Below are 25,660 nucleotides of genomic sequence, written 5' to 3'. Positions count from 1 at the left end.
AGGCTTTGTGGTGATCCGTTAGGACCAGGATAACGATGCTTTGACAGTTGTCAGCCTCCCAAGCCATTCGTACAGTTATTAGTGGCCTTGTCTTGAAGGGGCCTAAGTATCCCCAGCAGTATGCGTGGCCCCAAACCTGTCCACGATAACCGAAAAGCCACAGGATGACTACATCTGACTCAGTTTTGTCATGGCATCCACGTCCTATCCTCGATGGAGAACCGACACCTGCAAAAAAACCGGTCTTGGTACAGAGTGGCCAGTAACAAAGTTAAAGCAAAAGTCTGTGTGCTCTCCTCATGCAGGATTTCTGTGGTATTTGTTTGGGGGGACATTTATTAGATTATAAGTAAAACATAACATCAGTTTTTAAAAGCCTGGCAGTCACTGCTTAGTATATTTTAGTTTTCTTGTGAACTTTTTTAACAGCTCTGTTGGGTTATAATTCACATACCATATTATTCACCCATTTAAAGTGCACATTTTAATGGTTTATAGTACATTCCCAGAATGGTGTAACCATCAGTACAATATTTTAGAACATTTTTGTCACCTTAGAAAGAAGCCCTGTACCTGCAAGAAATCCTTGTCCATTCCCCATCTCATCTCACTCCCACCCTCCAGCCCTGTGACCACTAATCCACTCTCTGTCCCTGTGAATTTGCCTGCTCTGGATGTTTCATTTAAAAGGGACCATACAGTATGTGGTCTTTCACGACTGGCTTCTTTAACAGTATTTTCAAGATTTGTGCTGTAATATGTGTCGGGACTTTGCTTCTGTTCATGGCTGAATCATATTTACTTGTATGGATACACCTCATTTTATCCATTCATCAGTCAAGGGGGTTGTTTCCCATGGGTTGTTTTTGACTCTTATGAGTAACGCTGCTGTGAAGCTTCACATACAAGTTTTTGTGTAAATGTATGGTTTCTTTTCTCTTGGACATACAGCTAAAAGTGGGACTGTGGGTCATATATGGGGATATTATGGTTAACATTTAGAGAAACTGCAGAACAGTTTTTGGAAAGTGGCTGCACATTTTACATTCCCACCAACATGTGAGGGTTCTGATTTCTGCACATTTTCACCAACACTTGTTATTTTCAGGGGTTTTTGTTTGTTTTTTAATGGCTGTCCTCTTGGGCATGAAGTGATATACCTCACTGTGGTTTTGATTTGAATTTCCCAAATGAATAATGACATTGAGCAGCCCTTCATTTGCTTATTGGCCATGTGTGGTTTTTTTTTTTTTTTTGAGAAATGTCTATTCAAACCCTTAACCCCTGAGTAAGTTTTTAATTGAGTTGTCTTTTTATAGTTGAGTTGTAAGAATTCTTTATGTATTCTGGATTCAAATACCTTGTTGGATATATGATTTGCAAATATTTTCTCCCATTCTGTGTGTTTCCTTCTCACTTTCTTGAAGATGCTATTTATAGTTTTTAATTTTGGTGAGCTCCAGTTTATCTATTTTTTCTTTTGTACTGGAACTTTCGGTACTGTATCTAGGAAACCATTACTTAGCTTAATATCATGAAGATTCAGTCCTATGTCTTATGTTACAAGTTTTATAGATCTTACATTTAGGTTTATGATGCATTTTGAGTTAATCTTGTGAATGTGAGGAAGGGGTCCAAAAGCTGAGAGAAGAAAGGAGATGAAGTATAGGGGCTCCATGCTTAGTGTGGAGCCCAGTGCAGGGCTTGAACTCATGACCCTGAGATCAAGACCTGAGCTGAGATCAAGAGATCAAGAGTTGGACGCTCAACTGCCTGAGCCTCCCAGGTGCCTCAGAGATGAAGTATGTTCATAGTGTTTGTTGTATTAGCCTTCCTCCTTACCATTGTGTGGTTCTCTCCATTTCTCTCTCTGGATTTGAGTTACCATCTGATGTAATTTCCTTACTCAAATATAGCTTTGTTTCACCCTGCCTTCTTTTTGCTGTTATTGTCAAATATATTTTATTTTTATATGTCACAGGTCCATAGTAGAATTATATACATATTGCTTTTATGAATTGCTTTTTTTAATGATTCATATTTTTTAAATTTTATTTTGTTATGTTAATCACCATACATTACATCATTAGTTTTAGATGTAGTGTTCCATGATTCATTGTTTGTGCATAACACCCAGTGCTCCATGCAGAATGTGCCCTCTTTAATACCCATCACCAGGCTGACCCATCCCCCCACCCCCCTCCCCTCTAGAACCCTCAATTTGTTTCTTAGAGTCCATAGTCTCTCATGGTTCATCTCCCCCTCCGATTCCCTTCCTACTATGAATTGCTTTTTAAATCAGCTAAGAGAAGGAGAATATGCAATTTTACTGTTCTTTATAATTATGTACCTAATTACCTTTACGTGCTATTTGTTTTCTTCACATGGTTTTAAGTTACTTTAGCTTAAGCTACTTTCACTAGTTAAACTACTTTCACTAGTTTTCAGCCTGAAGAACTTCCTTTAGTATATCTTGCAAGGCAGGTCTGCTTGCAACGAATTCTCTCAGTGTGTGTTTATCTGGGAATGTCTTTATTCTTCATTTAAAAAAATAAAGGTTATTTTATAATTGTTTTAGAAAATTGCGGAGAGTGCAGTGTTCCCAAAAATCTCACACCCATTTTCCCCCATTGTTAACATCTTACAGTGGAATATTTATTAAAATTGACAAACCAATATTGAAGCCTTATAATTAACATTTATAATTAATATTATTCATATAGCCTTGGTTTTTACCTGATGTCCTTTTCTGTGCTAGGATCCCATCCAGGATAACACATTACATTCAGTGTCACATCTCCTTAGGTTTCTCTTGGCTGCGACAGTGTCTCAGGCTTGACTTGTTGATGATCTTGACAGTTTTGTGAAGTGGTCAAGTATTTTGTAGAATGTTCCTCTATTAGGATTTGTCTGCTGTCTTTCCTGTGATTAGACTGAGGTTAAATGGTTTTCGGGAGGAAGATCGCAGAGGTGAAGTGCCATTTTCATCACATTATATCAAGGGAGCATACTGTCAACATGACTTACCACTGCTGATGTTAACCTTGATCACCTGCCTGATGTAATATTATAAGGGTTTCTCTGCTGTACAGTTACTCTTTCCTCCAATTTTCAGACTCAACTCTTTGGAAGGATGTTATCATGTGCAGCTCACACTTAAGAAGTGGGGACTTATAAACTATTTGGAATTCTTCTGTCTGGGACATTTGTCTATTCTCCATTTATTTTTTAATCATTTATTTATATCAGTATCAATTCATGGATATTAATTTTAGTATATGTGTTGTTGAAGTGAGCATGGATATTAACTTTATATGTTGGGTTGTAATCTAATACTATTTGTTTTATTATTCACATTGTTTCACCTTGGGCATTGGGAGCTCTTTCAGTTGGCTTCTGCATCCCTTCGACATACCCCATTTGTGTGTGTGCACGTGTGTGTGAACACTTTTTCTTTTCTGGCACTAGAAAATGCTTGAGACTCATCTCCTATATTTCCTGCTCCAGCCCTAGAATTAGCCATTTCTCCAAGGAGTCCTGGTTCCTTTTATTTGAGAATAGAATTAGAAACCAAAATTTGAGTGTGCTCATTGTTTGCTTTCATTTTTGAAAGATAGTTTTGCTGGATAGAAGATTCTTGTTTGTTTGTTTTTTTAGAAGATTCTTGTTTGACAGGTTTTTTTTTTTTCATTGAACCCTTAGAATATGTCATCCCACTGCCTTCTGGCCTCCACTGTTTCTGATGAGTAGTCAGCTATTGCTCTTATTTGGTTTCCCTTGAATGTAATAAATTGTTTTCTCACTGCTTTTGATATTTTCTCTTTGCCTGTCATTCAACATTTTGGGTATGATGTGTCTGGGTGTGGATTTCTTTCCAGTTTCCTATTCAGAGTTTGTTGAGCTTCTTGGATGTGTGGCTTATTATTTTTCATCAAAATAATATTTTTCATCAGATTTTGGAAGTTTTCGACCATTATTTCCTTGAATATATTTTCCTTTCTCTTTCTCCTCTCCTTCTGTTACTTCCATTACGTGAATGTTGGTACACTTTGTAGTGTTCCACATATTTCTCTGAGACTAAATTTTTCTTCGTTTTTCTCTGTGTTTTCCATATTGCATGATCTCTATCAGTCTACCTTCAAGTTTACTGATTGTTCTGCTGACTTAAATCTCTGATCTCCTCTTATGAATTTTTCATTTCAGGTATTGTATTGAAATACTCCAAATTTTCCATTTGTTTTTTTAAAAATAATTTCTCTTTATAGACATTCTCTATTTGATGAAACATTATCATCATATGTTCCTTTAATTCTTTAAAAATTGTCACCTCGGTTCTTTGAACATATTTATAATAACTGCTTTGAAGACTTTGCTAAGTCCACCATCTGGACTCCCTCAGAGGTAGTTTATGTTGCCTCCTTTTTTTCCTGTGTAGGTCACACTTTCCTTTTGCTTAGCCTATCTTGTAATTTTTGTTGAAGACTGGACATTTTAAATAATATTATAGCAATGTTGGATACTAATTCCACCCACTGCTTGCTTATTAAGTAATTTGGCTGGATTGATTTAGTAAAGTCTATTTCTCCTGCTGTTGGTAGCCTCTGGTGTTGCTCCTTAGAGGGGGCAGCCTTGATCATGGATACAGTGTCCCTGACAACCAGGAATGATTGGTGTTTCTGCTGAGTTCTCTTTGACTCTTTCCTTCATCTTCCCACCAAGCTTCTGGCTGGTCTGGTTCTATTGGTATCATACCCAGCTGTTAGCCTTCATTAATTACTAGCTTATTGCTCTGTTGCTTTCAACAACACCCTGGGACAGTAACTGCTGCATATTCTGATCTAATCAAAGTCAGACCCCTTTTCAGGGACCTTTTTGGCAGTCTTTGAGGTTTGCTTCAACCCCAATGGTCTCTTTCTCTGGTTCTGTTATACATCTAGCTGGTCCTCTCTTTTGCTTGTTGCTACTAATATTGTGGAATTATGGTCTCTTAATGGTTCTTTCTCTGGTTCTGTTAAATGTCTAGCTTGTCTGCTGTTTTGGTCTCTTAATGGTCTCTTTTTCTGGTTCTTTTAAACATCTAGCTGGTCTACTGTTTTGCTTGTTGCTACTAATATCATGGAACTTCCAGCTGCCTCTTAATTGCTCACCCCAAAGACCTCCATTGTTTTCCACAAAGTACTTAGGCATAAACTCCCCACACTTTGTTCCAAAGAAAGTCAGTCCTTCCAGGCAGCATTCTAGAGCTCTCTATTTTATAGCCTCTCCCCTTGAGCAAAACTTCTGTACTGCTGCGCTGGATCTGGGGATGGGAACAGTGGCCCACCTGTCTTGTGGTAACAGCCCTGTTCTACAAGTGGGGTGCTGGGTAGGGACCGCAGTTCCTGGGCTTCTCAGCACATCCCTCGTAGCTACAGAATTTCTTTTTTTTTTTTTAAGATTTTATTTATTTATTTGAGAGAGAGAATGAGACAAAGAGAGAGCATGAGGGGGGAGGATCAGAGGGAGAAGCAGACTCCCTGCCGAGCAGGGAGCCCGATGCGGGACTCGATCCCGGGACTCCAGGATCATGACCTGAGCCGAAGGCAGTCGCTTAACCAACTGAGCCACCCAGGCGCCCCTAGAACTTATTTTCTTAAAAGATTTTATTTATTTATTTGAGAGAGAGAGAGCATGAGCAAGGGAGGGGCGAGAGAGAGGGAGAAGCAGACTCTCCACTGAGCAGGGAGCCCTATGCAGGGCTCAATCCCGGGACCCTGGGATCATTACCTGAGCTGAAGGCAGACGCTTAGCTGACTGAGCCACCCAGGTGTCCCTGTAGAACTTTTTTTTAATGCCTTGGTTCTTGCTCTTTCATTATATTTTATCGTAAGTATTCTTTAATCATTTTCCTCACAAGAGTGTCCACTGATGGTTCCAGGTCCATGTTTAGATCTCCCTACAGGAATATGTCTATGCTAGACACAGCAGATACTCGCTGAACACTTCTTGACAAGTTTTTATTGCATTCTGATAAGTTAATTAAAAATAATTTGATTGATTTGCTCCAAAGTGAATTAAAGCAGTGCTTCTCAGACTAGAAGGTACAAACCAAACATCTGGGGATTTTGTTAATATGCAGATTCTGATTGGACAGGCCCAAGAATCTTCATTTTTACCAGTTCCCAAGTGATGGCAGTATCCTAGACTGTACTTTGTGAAGCAAGGAACAAAAAGACGGTGCTAAGCTAGGAAGATTCAACAGCATAAAAATGTTAGCTCTGTTTAAGTTGAGGTGCAAAATCATGGTATTCCAATTAAAATAACAAGGAGTTTTTTTTTTTTAAGGACTTAAATTGGCTCAAAAATTCTTTTGGAAAAATAAATAATAATATCCCCCAAATTCTTAAGTAGATGAATGGACTAGCTCTACTAGATACTGAAACATGATAAGAAGTTACAGTATTTAAAACAAGCTCATGAATAGACTGGCAGATCAAAGAAAAAAGAGAAGTCCTATGATAAGCCCCAGTACAGATCACAGAGATGTCATGTATATGATCAAGTAGCTGATAAAGTTTTGATATTGATGCATTTAGTTTATGGTAAAGGTATTGCAGTGGGGCACAACCAGATTATTCAATAAGTGATTTGGGATGACTAGGTAGTCATTTGGGAAAAAACAAAGTTGGAGCTATATATGTTATGGTGAAATTAATCCAGATGTATCAGATTTAAATATAAATGATAAAACCATTAAAGTCCTAAACTTAATAGTGGGAACATTTTTATTATAATCTTGGATCGGGGAGGACTTTTGAAGTATAAAACCCAGAAACCATGAAATCAATGTATAAAGTCAGTTATATAAAAGTAAGTTTTTCTGCATAGCAAAAACCATCATATGCAAAGCCAAAAAATAAATAACTGGAAAAATGTGTTGGCTAATATCACAGGGAGTAAATTTTCTTTTTCTTTTTTTTTTTTTAAAGATTTTATTTATTTATTTGAGACAAAGAGAATGAGAGAGAGAGAGCACATGAGAGGGGGGAGGGTCAGAGGGAGAAGCAGGCTCCTTGCCGAGCAGGGAGCCCGATGTGGGACTCGATCCAGGGACTCCAGGATCATGACCTGAGCCGAAAGCAGTCGCTTAACCAACTGAGCCACCCAGGCGCCCCTAGGGAGTAAATTTTTTTAAAACACAAATATCTTTTACAAATTAGTGGAAAAATCTAACAAAAAACTAGACAAAATGGGCAAAAGATTTATACAGTTTACAGAAAAGCCAGAAAGTCTCAAACTTATGAAAAATATTCTACCTCACTCATAAGGAATGCAGAATAAAACTGTAATGAGAGACTACTTCCCCCTCTCCTAGATTAGCAATGATAAAAAATTTGGTAAGACTGTTGAGAGAATGGTCAAAAACACAGGCAGCCTCAGACATTGGTGCAGAGGCTTAATCGTTAGAGAAGGCAATTTAGCATTCTGTACCAAACATACATATATGCTCGTGGCAGGGCTTCTCAACCTAGACACCACTGACATTTTGGGTCAGCTAATTCCTTCTTGTGGGGGACTGTCCTGTGCCCAGTAGGGTGTTTCGTGGCATCCCTGGCCTCTACCTACTAGGTGTCAGTGGCCCTCCCACAGTTGTGACAACCAAGAATGTCTCCAGACATTGCCATGTCTCCTGGGAGCAAAATTGTCACCCCTGCCCCCCCAGTTGAGAACCACTGTCTTAGAACAGGCAATTTCACTTTCACTAGTTCATCCTACTGATGTACTTGCACATTTACAGTATGACTCCACCCAGAAGATTAGTAATCACAGCATTGTTTATCGTACTAGCAGGAGATTGAGGAGCTGAGTTGACTGTGAGGACTTGTTAAAATTAGGGTACATCTACACAATGGAAAATGATGCAGCTGTTAAAAAGAGGGTTTTTTTAATGTGCTGATACAGCTGGACTGGTATTTATTGAGGGAAAAAAGTTGGAGGAGTAAAAGTGAATAGCATTGGCTACTCTTTGGACAAAAAAGGTAAATTTATATGTTTATGTGAGTGTAGATCTCTAGAAGAATATGCAAAACCTAAAAATAGTGTATGCTTCTGGGAAGAACTGTGTGGCTGGGGACAGGGTAGGATAGGAGATTGTCACTGTATACTCTTATACCATTTAAATTGCATGTATTGCCTATTCAAAATAATTGTTAAAATGAAAAATGGGGCGCCTGGGTGGCTCAGTTAGTAAAGCGTCCCACTCGCCTTGAGATAGTGCCCAGTGACAGGCTCTATGCTCAGTGGGGAATCTGCTTGAGATTCTATCTCTCTCCCTCTGCCCCTCCTGCTCATGTACTCTCTCTCTCTCTCAAATAAATAAATAAATCTTTAAAATAAAATAAAAAACAGGACATTGCTAATTCAAAAAATCCACTCAAAAGAAAAAGGCTAGTTAATTTTACTGAATGATCATTTTAAAAATAAAACTTAAAAAGACCGAGATTCCTCAAACAATTGAATACTATTGATCCAGCAATTCTACTTCTAGGTACATACCCAATATCACTGAAAGCATGAACTTGAAGAGATGTTTGTACACCCATGTTCATGGCAGCACTATTCATGATAGCCAAGGGGTAGAAGCAACCCAAGTGTCCATTGGCAGATGGAGAAGCAAAATGTAGTATATACATACAATAGGATATAGCTCAACCTTAAATAGGAAGGAAATTCTACATATGCTACAACATGGATAAACACTAAAGACGTTATACTGGGTGAAATAAGCCAGTCACAAAAGGACACGTATTATATGATTCCACTTACACGAGGTACTTGAGTGAAATTGATAGAGACGGGAAGTAGATGGGTGGTTGCCAGGACTTAGGGGAAGGGGTTCTGGGGAGTCAAGTGTTTCATGGGTACAGGGGTTTAGTTTTGCAAGATGAAGAAAGTTGTGGAGGTGGATGGTGGTGAAGCTCATACAGCACTGTGAATATACTGAATGCCACAGAACTGCACAATTAAAAGTGGTCAAAATGGGAAATTTTATGTTACATATATTTTACAAAAAGACAGGAAAGTGAGTTGAGACTGGTCAAAGTGTACTTAGTACACAGTTTTCCCCCAGAAAACCCACCAAACCTAAGAAATCACAATAAGGAAAAACAAATTCCTTAATAAAGGAAGGACGGAAGAGAAAAAAGTCTGTTTTAGACCGCACTTTAGTGTTTCTGAGCTGGATGAAAACATCACCATTTGTAAAAAAAAAAAAAAAAAAAAAATCATCATGTTGAAAATTTCAACATTATTTTGAGAACCACATTGAAACTGGGGAGAGATGTCAGGGCCAGTAAGTCCCATAAGCCAGAACTGCCAGGATCCTTGGTTTAATAGGTCCTTCCCAACCCAGGACCGGGCCAAGGCCGAGGCTGTGAACCAGAAGCTCCGCAAACAGCTGGCCGAGTTCCGCGCGCCGCAGGTGATGATGTACGTGCGGGAGAAGGTCTTAAATGGGGACCTGGAGAAGACCATCAAGATGTGGGAAAGGAAAGTGGAGATTGCAGAGGTAAGTCTCAGAGAACCCCAGGACAGGCAGTCTTTTATGTCCTTCACATTCTTGTCTAGGGTTTTGCTTTTCAAGCTAAGAATACCAAGGTTCAGACATGTGATGTCTGTGCGAAATTCCAGCAGTCCCTTCAAGTCTTGTAGGAAAATGAAGGATATTTTAAGTTCCCTTTTCAGTGTTAGGGACAGGGTCTTTTCAGGTGATCAGGAAGAGACTCGGTAGTAATTGTTTTTAGTTGCTTGTTTTCTTAATGAATTCTGGAAGTTTCTGAATCCCTTCCCCCACCATTTGGTGATTTAGGGATTGCTACTTTATACATGGAGAAGCCAGGTTTTTTTTAAAAATTAGATAATAATGGATTTTTAATATCACTCAGAACCCGATTCCATGCATTTACATAGTTGCCATGGGTCTTTCATTTTTGATAACCCCACAGCCTTTCCGTGTGATACAGTGTGCTCAGAGCACCCTAGCCCCTTGTGAGTGCGGAAGAGAAATGGGAAACGTGCAAAGGGTCAGAATAAAGGAAAGGAAAGCACCAGGTCTGCCACAGGCCGGGTTGCATACTGAGGACACTGGAGACATCAGCAGAGTAGCTCAGAAACCCAGGCAGGTCACTTTGGAAGCCTGGCGTTTTCACATCTAGACCCAGGCTCCTTTTCCCACAGTACTTTCTCCTGCCCTTCCGGTGGCCACTTGGTGGCAGGGAGTGAATTAGGATCCAAACTTAGGCCCGTCAGATTTGGAGCTGAGAAGTAGCACCGCAGGAACCTGCAACTTCTCACTTCACTGAACAGAAACAAGCTCTTTGGAAGAGTCTTGCAGCCTGGCACTGCCCCACACAGATTCCTCTGCATCCTCGCAGGGCTAGATGTGGGTTGCATTCTGAAAAATCACAATTGCTTTTTCCCAAATAACCTTCTCCCCACCCCCCCACCCCCTTTTTCCTTTTTGCAGATGTCCTTAAAAGGCTACCGCAAGGCGTGGAATAAAATGAAAACCACCAATGAGCAGTTGCAGGCAATTTGCCCCCCTGAGAAATAGCCAGAGGGAGGCCATGGCTACAGACCAGAGTGATCCATTAAAGTAATCAGCTCCTTTCCAGTCAAGGGGTCCTCTCACTGTTTCCTGTGCTGCTTGGTGTCCCTGACTCTCCGGCCGGGCACTTCCCTGGCCACATTTGCCCGTGGGGAGTGTTTGCACAGCCTGGCCCCTGGAACCGTTAACACTGAAAGAACCACAGGGCACTCTAATGGTTTGACACTTGTTAGCCCACATTTAGTTCACAAGCACAAAAGAAAGTGACCTTCCCGCGTGTGGGAGTGGGACAGAGAAGAGAGAGCCAGCCCAGTATGCACTGTGGGCCTGTCCGTGGCAGCCCAGGTGTGCCACCTATAAAAAAAACAGACACCAAAACAGCATGGTGGCTGCCTGGCACTCAGCATTCTGAGCTTACTCTTCAGTTGGGAGGGTTAGCTCCTAGACTAGATATCATTGCAAAAGAAAACAAGCACAAAGAAAAACAAGATAATTTCTTGGGGCTGATGTAACCTGTTCTGACCTGAAATAGGCCCACTACCCTCCCCAGCCTCCCCATAATAGTCAGAGTAAATGGGATCTGCGGACACAGCAGAAGACTTGCCTAATTCCCCTAACCCTTTCTCCTCAAGGTCTGGAGACTCTGTAGAGCTATTTGTTGGGAATGTATATAAGGTGACCTTATTTTGTTCTTGCACGTCTGCTTGGGACTGTTCACCGTGGCCCAGCCCAGAATGTTTTTTCGGTGTCACGATGATATGTGATGAGTAGCTGGAGAAAGGAAATGGTTCCTCCCAGTGGTGGAAGGAAGACAGAGGACGGCTGGTTTTCTTAGTCTTGGACATAATCCAGTCGCTATAGTCTTCCACGTTGATGTACAGAAATAGGCCAGGGCAATTCTCACCACCGTGGGACAAGATTCCTCTCAGCACCCACATATTCAGTTGCTGTAGCTGGCACATCATCGGGTTTCCTGGGTCCCCCTGTGACAAAAGACAGAAGGCTTCAGGTCTTAGAAAAACTTGTTTGTTTTTTAAAATATATCCTTGTGCAATTTACTATTTGTTCTAGAAATGTTTTACACTAGTTCTCACTGGAGATGGGGTAAATTATAGGATACCAATTCCAAACTAGGCGGCCACTACCACAAATTCCAACAAGATGACTTTTTCTTTTATTATGCAAATTAGTTGTAGGCTTCTGCAGTTTGGCTCTAGCTTCCTGGTTGCCATTTTCATGCCTCTCTGACTAAATCCTCACTCTCTTTTGGTTTCTCTTTCCTCAAATGTTGATTGCCCCCCCCCCGCCTTTCTGTCCTGAAATGCTCCCATTTTTCCTTCTCCTCTCTGCTTTGTTTCCATCCTTCATTTAATCTGCTCCCTCCTCCGCACACTCCTGCGGAGGTCAGAGTCACACTTCCCTGGGAGCACTGGCCAGGCAGCTTCACAACCTGGCCACCCTGACGACTGCCTGTCTGGGTCCCCTGTTCATCAGCCCTGCCCATGCTCCCACAGGAAGTCCTCTGCCACTCGGCAATTCTGCCACACAGACCCTATCTCCCTTCAAGGGAGTGCCTGGAAGCTTGGCCTCCTTCCCCACATACGTGACCCTGGTGAGTCACCTACTGGTCTCCGAGTTAAAGTGCCTGTACCTCATGCAGAGCTCCTAACACAGTGCCTGGCATACAGTCTGCATTCAATATAGAATTAGTTACCATTATCCTTGTGTCTAGAAAAGGCCATCAGTTTTAGGTGGAAAGCTGAGAAATACGGGAATAGTAACAAGACAACTGCCAGGTATAATTTACCTTACCTGCCCCACCGCAAGCCTCCCCTTAAGGGAATACCTGACCCCCCACTCCAGCCCCGTGGTCCATTTTGCCCCAAGAGGGGTTGTCATTCAAAGGCTAGACAGCCCCTTTAATTTGCATGGTCTGCCTCTGTAGAAGGATGGGGCAAGCCCACATTGCTCTTGCTGTCGCAGGGTGCCATGGAGCAGAGGGAAGAGATTTCATCCCAAGTCCTGGCTGGCAGTGAGAAGGACTGTTGAACCGGCTCCCGTCTGCACCCGATCATGTCTGCCTGGGGCAGAGAGGCTCTCGGGCCAAGCATGGCCTGGTCGCCCCTCCTGTCACCAGTCCCGCCTCCAGTTTACTTTAACTGTGGTTTCATAGCTTGAAGAAGAGAAACGATGCAATTTAGGACAAATGGTTTGATGAATGACTGTGTAGCAGACCTGCCCGGCTGTGGCATGGTTTTGCATGTCGCCGTTCCACCCCGGGGGTAGAATACACTGCTTTTCTCTTCCTCATAACCTGTGGGACAGGACTTATGAAGCCCAAGCAGCTGAGAGAAGTCGTACAGGGGCGCCTCTGGAGCAGCCCCACCTCATCTCCCAGGGGAGCAGCCCCAGCTTAGAGGGGCTCTTTGTGTGATCCTCAACCCTAACAGTTGTGGGGAAAAGGGAAGAGGTGAATTCAGAGTGATTCTGCTTTGGGTTGGGTTTCTGGGGACCCATTAGACAGATACTGGACTTGGGTGGTTTATTCTACTACCCTCTACATATTTGAATGACTTTGAGGATCTCTGGACCCTAGAACACTTTTCTGAGAGAAAAGGATCCTAGGTAGACAAGTCACTGTTTGTCTGTCTGAGCCAGTTTGCCAGCACAGTTCAAAAACAAAGGACTGACTGCGGGGGTGCTCCAGGTAAAAACCAATAGATAAAAACCAATCTGAACTTTGCAGTTAGATTTAAAGAGGTAATCATTTAGAGTATGAGCAGCTTACCATATTCCTTTGAATCTAAGATGCTCTTGAAAAATGAACATCTTTGGAATGAGATGTGTCTTTTAATTGGTTGATGTCAGAGTTCAACTGGCAGCATTTTCTCTCGATATTCCATTAAATAATGGTGCATTCTACAACTGACAGCATCTTAGGTTTGATGAAATAAGGTGCTGGATCGATGGAATGGCTGATAGCAGGATTTGATAAATAGCTACGTTTTCTACTGTATTTTAACACATTATCTACTTTAAAAAGTTGTTAGTCTTCCACCTGGTAGAGAGTCCAGTACAAAGTAGGCACTCAGGGGCGTGTGGGTGGCTCAGTCAGTTAAGTGTTAAGATCCCAGGGTCTTGGGATCTAGCCCTGAGTCAGGCTCCTTGCTCAGCGGGGAGTCTGCTGCTCCCTCTGCCTCTCCCCCCTCCCCCGCCCCCACTTATGCTCGCTCTTTCTCTTTTGCTCACTCTCTCTCTCTCAAATAAGTAAATAAATAAAATCTTTTTTTTTTAAAGATTTTATTTATTTATTTGAGAGAGAGAATGAGATAGAGAGAGAGCATGAGAGGGGGGAGGGCCAGAGGGAGAAGAAGACTCCCCGCTGCGCAGGGAGCCCGATGTGGGACTCGAACCGGGGACTCCAGGATCATGACCTGAGCCGAAGGCAGTCGCTTAACCAACTGAGCCACCCAGGCGCCCATAAATAAATAAAATCTTAAAAAACAGCAACAACAAAGTAGGCACTCAATAAATGTTGAACCAACTTTGGAAAGGCAAACTTACTGCCTAAGGAAAGGCAGTCCTTCACGCATTTGCAATAAAATTACTTTTAGAAAGAATTGTCCCCTTTCTCTAAAATGCTTTCCTTAGATCATCTGGAAAAAAAATTTCCCCACCAGGGAATCCTGCAAGTTACTTGAAGGAGAATAGATGATCAGCACTTTAGAAATTTTGGTGTAGAAGAGAGAAACTGCCTGGAAATCTGGTGGACCTATGTTCTCATCCTTACTGTAACATTAACTGTGTGACCTCTGTAAACCACACCTCCTCTGGGTATGGACATGAGGGAGCCTGGGCCAATGGTTTGTGAATTCCATCCATTTTGCTGAGGCAGTAGAACAACCACATCTATGCAGCCCTCATCTGGATGAAGGGCAGGGCTTCTTACAGAAAAAAACTTCAATAACTGATGAGCAATAGCATCAGAGTCTAGGTTCCATAGAAGCCGAATACAATGACCCCACCCTGTGGACATACCCGAAGTATATCTGCATGCATGGTTTGGACTCACACTTTCAAACTTTTAGCCAGTGAGAAACATCTATGACTTAGACATGCTTAATCATGTCACATTGAAAATGGTGACTGTTTAGTCCATTCAGTAGATTTTTATTGAGCATCTACTGTCTGCCAAGTGCTGGAGACAGCCATGAATCCCAAGTGCCAGTCCCTACCAGTGCCTCATGGAGTTCACCATGCAATGAGGGAGAGTCTCCCTTCTCCCACCTCCCTTGAAGTGACCACTGCTTACTCTCAGCCTTTAGCTTTTATTCCATCATGTTCTTACCAAGCAGACAGCATCGGTTTCCTGCTGTATGTGATTGCCACATCCTGTTTTCTTGATTTTGTGTAAGGGACACAGGTCGATGTCTTTCACGGAGATTTTCCTCAGGATACTCATCGTCATGTGATTTCCTGTCTGGACCATGCAACAGAGAGCCAAGAATTATTAATAAGAATACATTGCCTGTATGTCAACTCAACTACAGCTCACATATCCAGATGGGAACGAGTAGAAAATGCTCTGATAAACCCCTTTTCCTTATAGAAATTAGAATTTGCTTTGAACTTGAATGTGAAAATCAAGAACATATTCTACCCTTCTTCCACATCTACGGAGAATACATTTCCTTGTTCATTTCCCAAGAATAAAAGAAAACAAGGATGGCTTAGCCAACAGGATAATCAGCTCCAGTTCAGGGAATAATCTCCCCTGGCCCCCCCAAAACTTTGCACTCATCTCAGGCTGTTTGCTGCCTACGTACTTCTAATTTTGCTGTAGGACTAGAAGAAAAAGGACCAAATGTAAGAATGGCCACAGAAAAGGCAAGCATTACAAATCTTGACTGATTACATGAAGTTTCCAGCCCAACTCCAGAATCTTGAGCAACCTGAATTATTAAGATAAGCCCTAGAATGGTTCATCCAAGTCACCCCCTCCACTAGCACACACACAGCCTCCTCTAGGAGAAGGCAGGCATTAACTGCAGATGTGGGATTCCATCCTGCCACCCAGCAGTTCCGCAAGGCTCGGGGCATATTCAGGTTTCTGTCGAGGAAGCAGATGGGCTGGATCAGATTGTTGAACCCTATCGGCGTGTCTGTCTTCAGGAGGGCTATGTTATTTGTCATGGTTTTATTATCAAAATCCTCATGGATGATGATGGTATTGACTGGATACTCTTCATGAGCAATCACTTTGGCATCCATCTTAGCTATACCAACTATAACGATGACGTCCTTCCTAGAGAGAGAGAGCGAGCAAGGGAATCTTGAGAAGCCAAGGCACGATGGAAGAGTCACCCTTCCCTGTTTCCATATTTACTTTTTTTTTGCTTGGAATACTCATCCAACTCATTTTTCCTGGGCTAATTTTTACTGACCCCTTTGGACCCAGTGCCTAGGAAATCTTTTCTGAACCCCTACCCTTGTGTCCTCCTTTGTGAGCCCACAGCATCTTGGGAATCCTCTATCTGAACATCATTTGTCCCACCACCCAAAGATAATCTGTTAAGTTATGGCTGATTATCTTTTTTTTTTCATGCTTTTTCCATGTTTTTTTTTTTACATAGTCATTGTTACCCCCAAGATGTAATCTTGACTCTTGATTTTAGCACTTAACATTTTAACATAAACATCTTTTCATATTACCTACTCTGTAAATACTCTTCAGAGAAATTCCGATTTTAATAATGATGGAGTTCCTTTTGGGTGTTTTCCCTTTCTCGTTTTGGGAATCACCCAAAGAACTACAGCAGAGTCTAAGAGGACAGTCCAGAAAGAAACTGAGGATGTAGTCGTCTCCCATGAAATTATAACTCTTAAGATGAACGCCAGAACAAAAACTCAAACCTCCCAAATTTGTCAGAAGAGACATACAGTATGCAAATTAGCAAAGGTGATAGAGTGAAAAGAAAAACCAGAAACAACAAAAGCAGAAAACATAACCTAAAATAAAAACAAGAAGCAGGAGTTTCATTCTGACCATCAGTTCAGAAGAGAAGAGCACAAAGTAAGACAGAGTCTCTTACTGATGAGAAAGAATTCAGTCTACAGTGAAAACATCATAGTCATAAACATCTGTAACACATGACATAATGTTCACAAAGGGAACACTCCAGGAAATAGAAAAAGCCAGACGCTTGTTCATGATAGATTTTCACTTACCTTTAGCAGCCTAGGACAGATCAAGGAGATTACCTCCCCCAATTTTATATATTAAATTGTACCCAAAGACAGAGAATGAAATTTGAATTTTAACTGCAGAAAATATTCACATGGATCACATATAGTAGACCACAAGGACAACCCCAACAAATTCCTAAATAGATCAGATCACCATGTAGTATAACTCAAAATTCAATAATGCCAGAAAACAAAACAGACAAAACACTCCTCTACCTGGGTATTTTAAAACTCTGTCTTTAATAAAGCCCTGAGGCAAAGGGAAAATCAAAACCAAAACAGACCAGATAGAAAATAGCAATAATGAAAATACTCCATGGAAAGCAGAAGCTTTCTGGAAGGCTAGTTGGCAACAGCTACCAATATTTGGCCCAGTCTTTCCACTCCTGTGTTATTCATGCTACAGTATATTGCATGCGTGTGAAATAACATATGTACAAGTATATCTACGGCAGCATTTTTTTGGTACTAATAAAAGATCGGAAGCAACCCAAATTTCCATTAATAGAGGACTCTGCAATTATAGTAGATCCATCTTGGGATACTGCGCAGCTGATAAATGTGGGAGCTCTCCATGAAACGGTAAGAAAAGATGGCTCAACATTCCTGATAGAGTGAAAAAGCCTACGAGTGAAACACTGTGTTGGTGTGCTACCCGCTGTATTGGGGTTGTTATAGACTGAGCTGTGTCCTGCCAAATTTGTAGGTGAAGTCCTAGCCCCAAATGTGGCCGTATTTGGACAGAGAGCCTTTAAGGAGGTAATTAAGTTTAAATGGGCTCCTAAGTGTGGGGCTCTAATCCAATAGGTCTGGTGTCCTTATAAGAGGAAGCAGAGACACCAGGAGTACACGCACCGAGGAAGGGCCATGTGAAGACACAGCAAGAAGGCAGTGGTCTGCAAGCCAAAGAGAGAGTCTTCAGGAGAAACCAGTCCTGCTGATCTTGGACTCAATCTTGGACTTCTGGCCTCCCAAATGGTAAGAAATAAATTTCTCTTGTCTAAGCCACCCTGTCTGTGGCATTTTGTTATGGCAGTTCTAGCAGATTAATACAGGGGGAAGGAAAATTCTTTCTCTGTCAATAGATGTAAGAATCAATATAGATAAACCTATAGTTATATAGATATCCATAAATGCATTAATTAAGGAAGAATATTCAAGAAACCGATGATATGACTATGGCTTAAGGGAGGGAGTTAGTCTCTGAAGGCCAGTGGAAAGAAGGAGTTGCTTTTCCTTGTATACCCTTTGGTTCCTCCTGAACATTATACTATGTATATGTATTTTCACTTAAATGCATGTATTTTCAAAAAAATAAATGCATGTATTTTCAAATAATATAAATCATAGGTGTGAAAAATTCAGCAGCTGTACAATATTCCATTAAGGGTTTATACTATTATTTAGCCAAGTATAGTAACTATAATCTCTCCCCCCATACTTTGTGTATATACATTTATACACATATAAGGCATGTAAACAGTATATATAGAGAGATATATGTAATTATACATATTATATACTATGTATTATATGCTATACATATGAAAGAGTAACTAATTTATTTATCTATGATAATTGGACATTACATTTCCAGTGTTTTGTGTGTATCAAACCATCCTATGAACTTTGTGCATAAAACTTTTCCAGTGGTTGAAGTTATTTCCTTAATGTTGATTCTCAAAAGTGAAATCATTGGGTCAAAAAGTAAGATGTTTTACAAAAAAAAATTATTCCTTTAATAATATTTGGGGTTTTTTCCCCTGGTTTACAAGAATGCATATTTACTGTATAGAATTTGAGGAATAGAGAAGTTCAAAGATGAAAATAGAAGTCTTGTGCATTCTGAGCATCCGGAGATAAGTGCTCTTAAAGTGTTTGTGTATTTCCTTCAAGTCTTTTCTCTGTGTACACATATTTGTCACAGACACGTTGTTAAGGCTTGAGGTTAAGTATTTTAAGGTACAGGCTCCTATCAATTCACTTAGCAAGACTAGAGTAAGGACCTCTAGTATCAGGAGTCAGTGCCTGTGATTGCAGTAAAATGGGAATGGATATCCTTCCTGCGGAAGATGGAGGAACAATCATTTCACCTTGTAGTCCCCACCGCAGAGAACACATTGGACAGCATGACTTTGGCAACTGGTGATTTTAAGACTCCCAAGAGTCCTGGCAGAGCAAGCGCCGAGCCAGTAAAAAGCCCTGTTGCCCTGTTACCAGGAATCCACCTTCCAGGCCTCCCCAAGATGAGCAGGAAAAGGTCCCTCCACCCCCACCCCCAGGGGGCTGGGTAAGTCCCAAAGGCAGGGGTACTGGCCTGTTCTGCAAGACGGATGCGATGCTGATGATCCAGAACTCACTAAGGATGCTGCCAAAAGCCAGGTGGGTGTACTGGGAATCCTGCAGCGACACCACCCATGGGAATTCCTTGTCGTTGACCAAACCTTCCTCGGAAATTTCCATAACGTTGGTTTTCTGAATGCCACAACCTGCAGGGAAGGTGTGTGGGGGCCTCACCATTGGGGCAAAGATCAGACCTCAGGACCCCCTCTCCTGCTGGTTCCCCACTCCTTCTGGCTCTCCATCTTGGTCGCCACTAACTCTGCCACCGCCCCCTCATTTCTCTTCCTAGTGGGTCTTCTTGTCCATATAAGATGCTTGATGACATCTTTGAGTCTAAAAATAACCTTAGGCTATCGATAATCACTCTCCTCTATGGGGCACTTAGCAGCCCACTTGCGGCAGTATCTGAAAACTTCTACGTACATCAGTGGTCCTCGACATGGTCTGGCACCCTGGGAGTCAAGACCCTTTGCAGGGTCTGCAAGATGTAAACCGTTCTCATAAGAACACTAAGATGGTATTTGTTTTTCTCACCCTCATTCTCTCACTAGCGTGCAGTGGGCTTTCCCAGAGGCTGCATGATGTCATCACTCTCACGGCTAATAACACATGTGAACCTGTGTATTCTTGTGTTTTACAATTGTCCCAGTTTTTAATTGCTAATATGGTAAAGATGGGAAGATACAGCCTCATAACAAAAATTCTTTGTGGGGGTCCTCAATAATTTTTAAGAGTATAAAGGAGTCCCAAGACCAAAAAGTTTGAACACTGCTGATATTTACTACTTCATATAATTCCTCCAACACAACTGGAGGTGGACACTGTCATTCTCCATTTGCGGATGAGAAAATCGAGTTCTAGAGCTGGTAAGCACTGTCCAGGTTACACAGCTGGTAGGATACAGGGCCAGAATTCAAACTCCACACACCTTCAACCCCTCACAGTCTCCGTTCTAGCCACATTCCACATCCTCAGATTTGCCCGTGCTGTCCCCTTCCTGAGCAGTTGGCATGCGTGGCTCCCCCATGTCTGTTTTGCCCGCCAGACCTCTAGAAGTACACTGGCAAGCTAGTACACTTACGGTACTAGCCCGCAGTAAGTGCTCAATAAATCACCTGGTGAATGAACAAAAGTGTTTTGCCATATCAAGCACTTCCTGAGGTCTTGTCATCAAGGGGTTAAAAGGCCCCACCAGAGGGAGGCTGTATCTGGCCCATTCAGGCCGGCTTGGCCTTTGACTTCCCAAGCCCTCAAGTGAGTTGCCTCCAACTGGGCAGTCTCTTGGGGAGTCTGGACTTTGTTTCAAATGAGAGTTAAATGTGGACTAAAGTTTTAAATAATATTCTCCCCCTGCCAGGTCTGGTTTCACCCGAGATGCTGTATTGCCCTGTATTTAAAAAAGCGGTCCAGGGACGCCTGGGTGGCTCAGTCGGTTAAGCGTCTGCCTTCGGCTCAGGTCATGATCCCAGGGTCCTGGGATTGAGCCCCACATCGGGCTCCCTGCTCCGCGGGGAGCCTGCTTCTCCCTCTGCCTCTGCCTCTCTCTCTCTCTCTCATGAATAAATAAATAAAATCTTTAAAAATAAAAAAAAATAAAAATAAAAAAAAGCGGTCCATATTCCTAGAATCATGGAGAGTGTAACTGTGATAGAGCAGGCAGGACCCTTGATGCACAAAGCCCCAGGCTGGGTGAGCCAAGCCTCCTGCTTTCCAGGCGCCATTATGGAATGGCATACACATGGGGCGCTTTGCTCTCCTTGGCTGCTGACTTCCTCCCCGCCCTGTGTCCTCCCTCCCATGCCATATGCCCTGTCCCAAGAGTCCCCGAACCCAACCTCCTTATTGGACCTAGAGGTGCCTATCTCGTCCTCAGTAGGTAGAGTGGAGTGCAGGGATTCTCAACCTGCCTGCATGTTTCATTCATGTGCTGCCCAGCACTTCCCAGGCCCCTGGGGATGGGGCCTGGGCACTGGCACTGAAACAGCCTCCCCAGGTAGTTTCTAATGTGTATTCAGGGTTGAGAGCCACTGGTGTTTTGGGAGAGCCCTGGATGCAGTGTCCCAGATACAGTTGGCCCCTATGCTCTGAGACCTGGGACAAGCCACTTCACTTATCTGGGCCTCAGTTTCCTCTTTTTTTTTTTTTTTTTAAGATTTTATTTATTTATTTGACAGAGAGATAGAGAGAGAGTACAAGTAGGCAGAGAGAGAGGCAGAGGGAGAGGGAGAAGCAGGCTTCCCGCGGAGCAGAGAGCCTGATGCGGGGCTCGATCCCAGGACCCTGGGATCATGACCCGAGCCTCAGGCAGCCGCTTAACCGACTGAGCCACCCAGGCACCCCTCAGTTTCCTCTTTTGAAATGCGTGGTAACACACCTCTTGGAGTTGTAAAGATCACATGAGGTGAGGTTATGGGAAGGTGCTTTGCAAATTGTATCCTCATGACTGATAATGCTAAACCCAAAAAGGATTTTTTTTTTTTTAATTGTAAACCACTACTCTGGTTGCTGTTTATAAATCCCAAACCACAAGTACTCAGTATTTGTTTCTAAATTGGTGGCCCTGGATGATGGGTGTGACATGGTGGGCACCACTAGCCAACTATGGGTCAGATCATTGGTGGCTACATTTTCAGCCGTTTATTCAATTCATGGGACATTGCAATCTCTAGTGAACAAGGTATGAATCTTACCAACCCAACAAGAACCTACAGGTGGGTGATGACTTTTGCTTTCTCAAAGTTCTAGTTGGCTAGTTTATTTGACATTATAAAACCCTTGGATATAATGAGGAAATCTGACCCAGAGATGAAATGTTTGCCCTGGGTCACTTGCCTGAGGCTTTTAAAGAGGGAGGAGAGGTGCTTTGTGTTTTGTGGGCATCCCTTGGTCTCTTTGGGGCTGCAAGGAGATGGAGTAGGCTAGGAAGGCAGGGGGTTCTCCCCTTGATGTGTGTGTGGGGGGGTGGAGGGAATTGGATGCTCTGTCATATCTCCCATCTAACTCTGGGAAGATAGGACAGAGCCAGCTGGGGTGGCAGCCAGATATGACAGAGCTTGCTTGAGTCAGGTGCCCCCTCTCCACCTGCCCCTTTCTAGGCTGGAATCTTAGTCCTGGACAACCTGGAGGTGAGGGAAGGACTGAGGCCCCAGCAGGCTCCAAGGTACCTCCTTGCTCCTGGTTCCAGCCCTGCAGTTGAGGGTCAGTTTAGCAATACAGTCTTTTGGTTTAAAGAGAAAAGGTTTCATTGGAACAACAATGCTGAAGTAGAAACACAGGGAGGATGTGGTTCCCAAGTGTACCAGACTCACCGCAGGCTGCCCCCTCCAGGCATGGGGGGGACATCTGCCACCTGATGCTGCCTGGGGGACGAGCCCCAGGAAGAGCAGGGGGGAGTTCTGAAGAGGCCTTTCAGTAGCCTAAGGCTTACCTTCCTAAAGACACTCTCACTGGAGGATCAGCTGACATCAGACTGCTGAAGCCAGTCGCCTACATCCACGCCCCATGTTCCCCTTCTTTGCCTGATCCCACCACCCATGCAGAGCACTGTGAGTCATCTTCCCCCTGGGTCCCTCTCTGGACATCAAGGGCCTTTTCCTGGACAATTCCCCCTGCCATGTGACATGAGCCGCTGAAGTCCTTATGGAAGAAAGAAGCACACTCACTGGCAGAAGAGTGAGAGACATAGAGCAGGACTAAGAGCATCCCTTGCATCTCTGCCATCCCCAAAGCAAACTGCAGCGGACACCATGGGCAGCTGTGAAAACACAACATCCAAAGGCACAGGCTTTTCCTCTCCTCCCCAAAGTGGCGATTCCCTACTCCACCCCCGGCATCGGATGCCCTGCCTCTTTCCTTTCCCCTGATGAAGCTTCCAAGACGTGGGAAACAGACCTGTCACGTCCCAATTGCTTGGTTCCGTGCAGTGAAGAGCTCCGGGATCAGCTGCCCAGCACTGATATTCTTAGGATTGGTAAGGTGGCCCACGGAGAGGAGGTAGCCCGAGCTTGTCAGTTTTCTCCTGGATCCAGCCAAGGTCCCCGGGCTCCCCAGAGTTTGGGGTTCAGAAAAGGTTGTTTTTTAACTCATGGAATTCGACCCTTTTCTTAACTATGTAGCCATAAAATGCTGTTGAAAGGAAAAGCAGGGTTTAGTGCAAGCTCACCCCCAGTTTTGCCCATCCTACTACCCTCGGAAGGGCTTAAATAATGCTGGGATTTCTTTTAACTACTGAGAGCTTGTACTTTTACATAGTAACCGCCCAACATTTAGCTCAGTTAATTTGCACAATAACCCTGTGAGGTAGACAAGATCACTCTCCCTGTTTTACAGATCCAGAAACTGACATTCGGACACTGAGAAGCCTGCCCGAGGTCACACGACTGCCAAGTGGTAGAGCTGGAATTTGAATGGGAGTCTGAGTTCAAAGCCCACGCATGTCTCATCATCCACCATACCACCAGGCCCACCCTTGCCTCAAACAATGCACAATAGCCGTTCTCAGTCACCATGTTCCACTCATGACACTGGATGTTTCTTGTCTGGATGGCTCTCAGAGTCTTCTGTGAACTGCTACTGCCAAAGGAGAAATGAACTCACTCTGACCTTACACAGCAGAGCTCAACAGAGGGATTCCTTCTACCACCTTGGGAAGAATGTTCCATTGTGGCATCATCGTTACCATGGTGTCACCAAGGAAACGTCTAGACATGGAGACCTAGGAGGAGCCAGGATGAAAAGCCTGCTTGTTTCCTAAACTTGGCAGGGCTCTTCTGGAAGCCTGGCTTTCCCCAGGCCTGGCCAAGAAGACATCCCTTTTGCTAGATCACAAAGCCCTGTCCATGTGGCCGTGGTCTGTCTACCTCTTCAGCACCCGTCCTGTGTCTACACAACTTTGTCAGACTGGATGGAGGAAGCCCACGACTAAGCTGGTTTGGTTTTTCTGATCCCCATGAACATTCTGACACTCCTGGTGTGGTTTTCTGGGGCTCAGTTTCCCTTAGCGTTTCAGCTTGCAGGTCCAAGTGAAGCCACCAGACTGGCTCTACCAAACCACGGGGCCAGATGGGATGTGCACTCTGGCCACCGTTAGCAGCTTTGGTTTCAGCACAAATGCCAGGACCCGAGAGAAGTGTTGGCAACATCGTGGTCAGAGGTAACTCCATGGAATCAGAGGGCTCACAGGTTGCTTGCTGGTTCAGTCGCGTGAAAAATATTTATTGGACGGGTAGGTGAATGGCTGATGGAAGGAAAGATGGCTGGTTAGAAGTGAAGCCTGACTCAGGAAGGAGTCGCCGTCTCTTTCTCCTCGAGATTCCCCTGACATCCTGCGTGCCTCACAATAATCCATGACCTTTAACACCGAGCAATAGTTGGCTTCTGCTGGAGAACAGAATGGGAACGATTTGGGGCAGTGGGAGATACGGGAGTTGACCCTTCCGTCTGGTACACATCGCAGGTGTCAAAACACTCACATGTGTTTTCTCGTTCACGATGCACAATCACCCCGCCAGGATGAATGAATTACGTGAGCTTTCCCCATGGGAACACGGTGGCTCAGAGTGGGAAAGTCACTTCCCTACAGCCACACATCTGGAAAGTGGCCGGGGCAGGACTCCAACCCAGATCCCTTCAACTCCAGGATTGTGAGCTGTGTCCAAGTCTGCATTTCTCAGCCTGGACCTTGTGCTGCCTGATAGGGGACTGAAGCAGAAGCGGTGATTAGGGCAAAGACAGGGGCTGCTCTTTGAGAGTGGAGATGCTGAGGGTAATGTACAAGACCCCAGCTCTCTCCCAATTCCTCTTTAATTCCTGCCTAAAAAGAAGCCAAGTGGAGGCCACCAGAAACATTCACTCTTAATAGGCACGATCTAGCATAACTTGATAATAATAAAGGCTCAGAATCTTGCAGGGGCCCAGCAGACTGTGTGAACAGAGGGCCTCAAATCTTCAGCCTCTCTGGGTCACTTAATGCAGACCCATCAACTTTAGGTAAACTTTTAAAGGACCCATCACCATTTTGTAAATAACTATTTAATTCTTTAAGGTTAATAATAATGATAAATAATAATAATAATAGTTTTGTATCTTGGAGAGGAAATTCATTTGCAATATTACACCATGGGCTGCATATCCAAGATTATGACAACATGAAACACATGTAGTTTCCCAACACGTCACTTTCTATTTTTACTCTTTATTTTTATGAAGTTAGAAAACCCTAACTCTCAGTTAAAGGACATCTGAAGTTGCAGCAAGTTCGGGAAACTCTGGCAGATAGTTCTGGTTATTTGGATTGACTGAGGACTCCAAAATCATGGAGAGATTTTTTTCACTCTGCTGATGATTGCCCTTAATTATTCATGGGCCTGCCCCTCAAGCTCAAAACCTGGGGTGTTGAAAACTCCCGAGTAGTTTGAAAGTTTCATCCTAGGGGATAGTGATGGTTGGATTTCTAAATCACTTGGTTGCTTTTCCCTCTGGGAAATA

At 43.3% G+C, this 25,660-nt stretch overlaps 2 protein-coding genes across 5 annotated transcripts in view; one reads left to right on the top strand and one right to left on the bottom strand.

Moving 5' to 3' along the window:
- Positions 1-17,899, top strand: part of CCDC113 (coiled-coil domain containing 113) — a 32,485-nt gene extending 14,586 nt beyond the window's left edge. For 2 of the 4 annotated variants that reach the window (XM_035025089.1, XM_035025092.1), the window contains 2 exons: positions 9,392-9,547; positions 10,505-11,640. In XM_035025089.1, coding sequence (XP_034880980.1) covers positions 9,392-9,547; positions 10,505-10,591 — 243 coding nt within the window. In that variant the 3' untranslated portion in view covers positions 10,592-11,640. Of the gene's footprint in view, positions 1-9,391; positions 9,548-10,504; positions 11,641-12,568; positions 12,638-17,638 lie in introns of those variants that run through there. The other 2 variants (XM_035025091.1, XM_035025090.1) reach the window with 2 other exon arrangements.
- Positions 11,032-23,511, bottom strand: PRSS54 (serine protease 54). Its single transcript, XM_035025093.1, is given in 6 exon segments — positions 11,032-11,568; positions 14,934-15,065; positions 15,632-15,890; positions 19,149-19,320; positions 22,837-22,885; positions 22,887-23,511. Coding segments are annotated over 6 exon segments (1,185 nt in total). The 5' UTR covers positions 22,923-23,511.
- Positions 23,512-25,660: the final 2,149 nt, after the last annotated feature.

The sequence above is a fragment of the Mirounga leonina genome, unplaced genomic scaffold, assembly GCF_011800145.1.
Source record: "Mirounga leonina isolate KUSES-001 unplaced genomic scaffold, KU_Mleo_1.0 Mir_180, whole genome shotgun sequence".
Classification (NCBI taxonomy): Eukaryota; Metazoa; Chordata; class Mammalia; order Carnivora; family Phocidae; genus Mirounga; species Mirounga leonina.
This window is presented reverse-complemented; position numbering and strand designations above follow the sequence as displayed.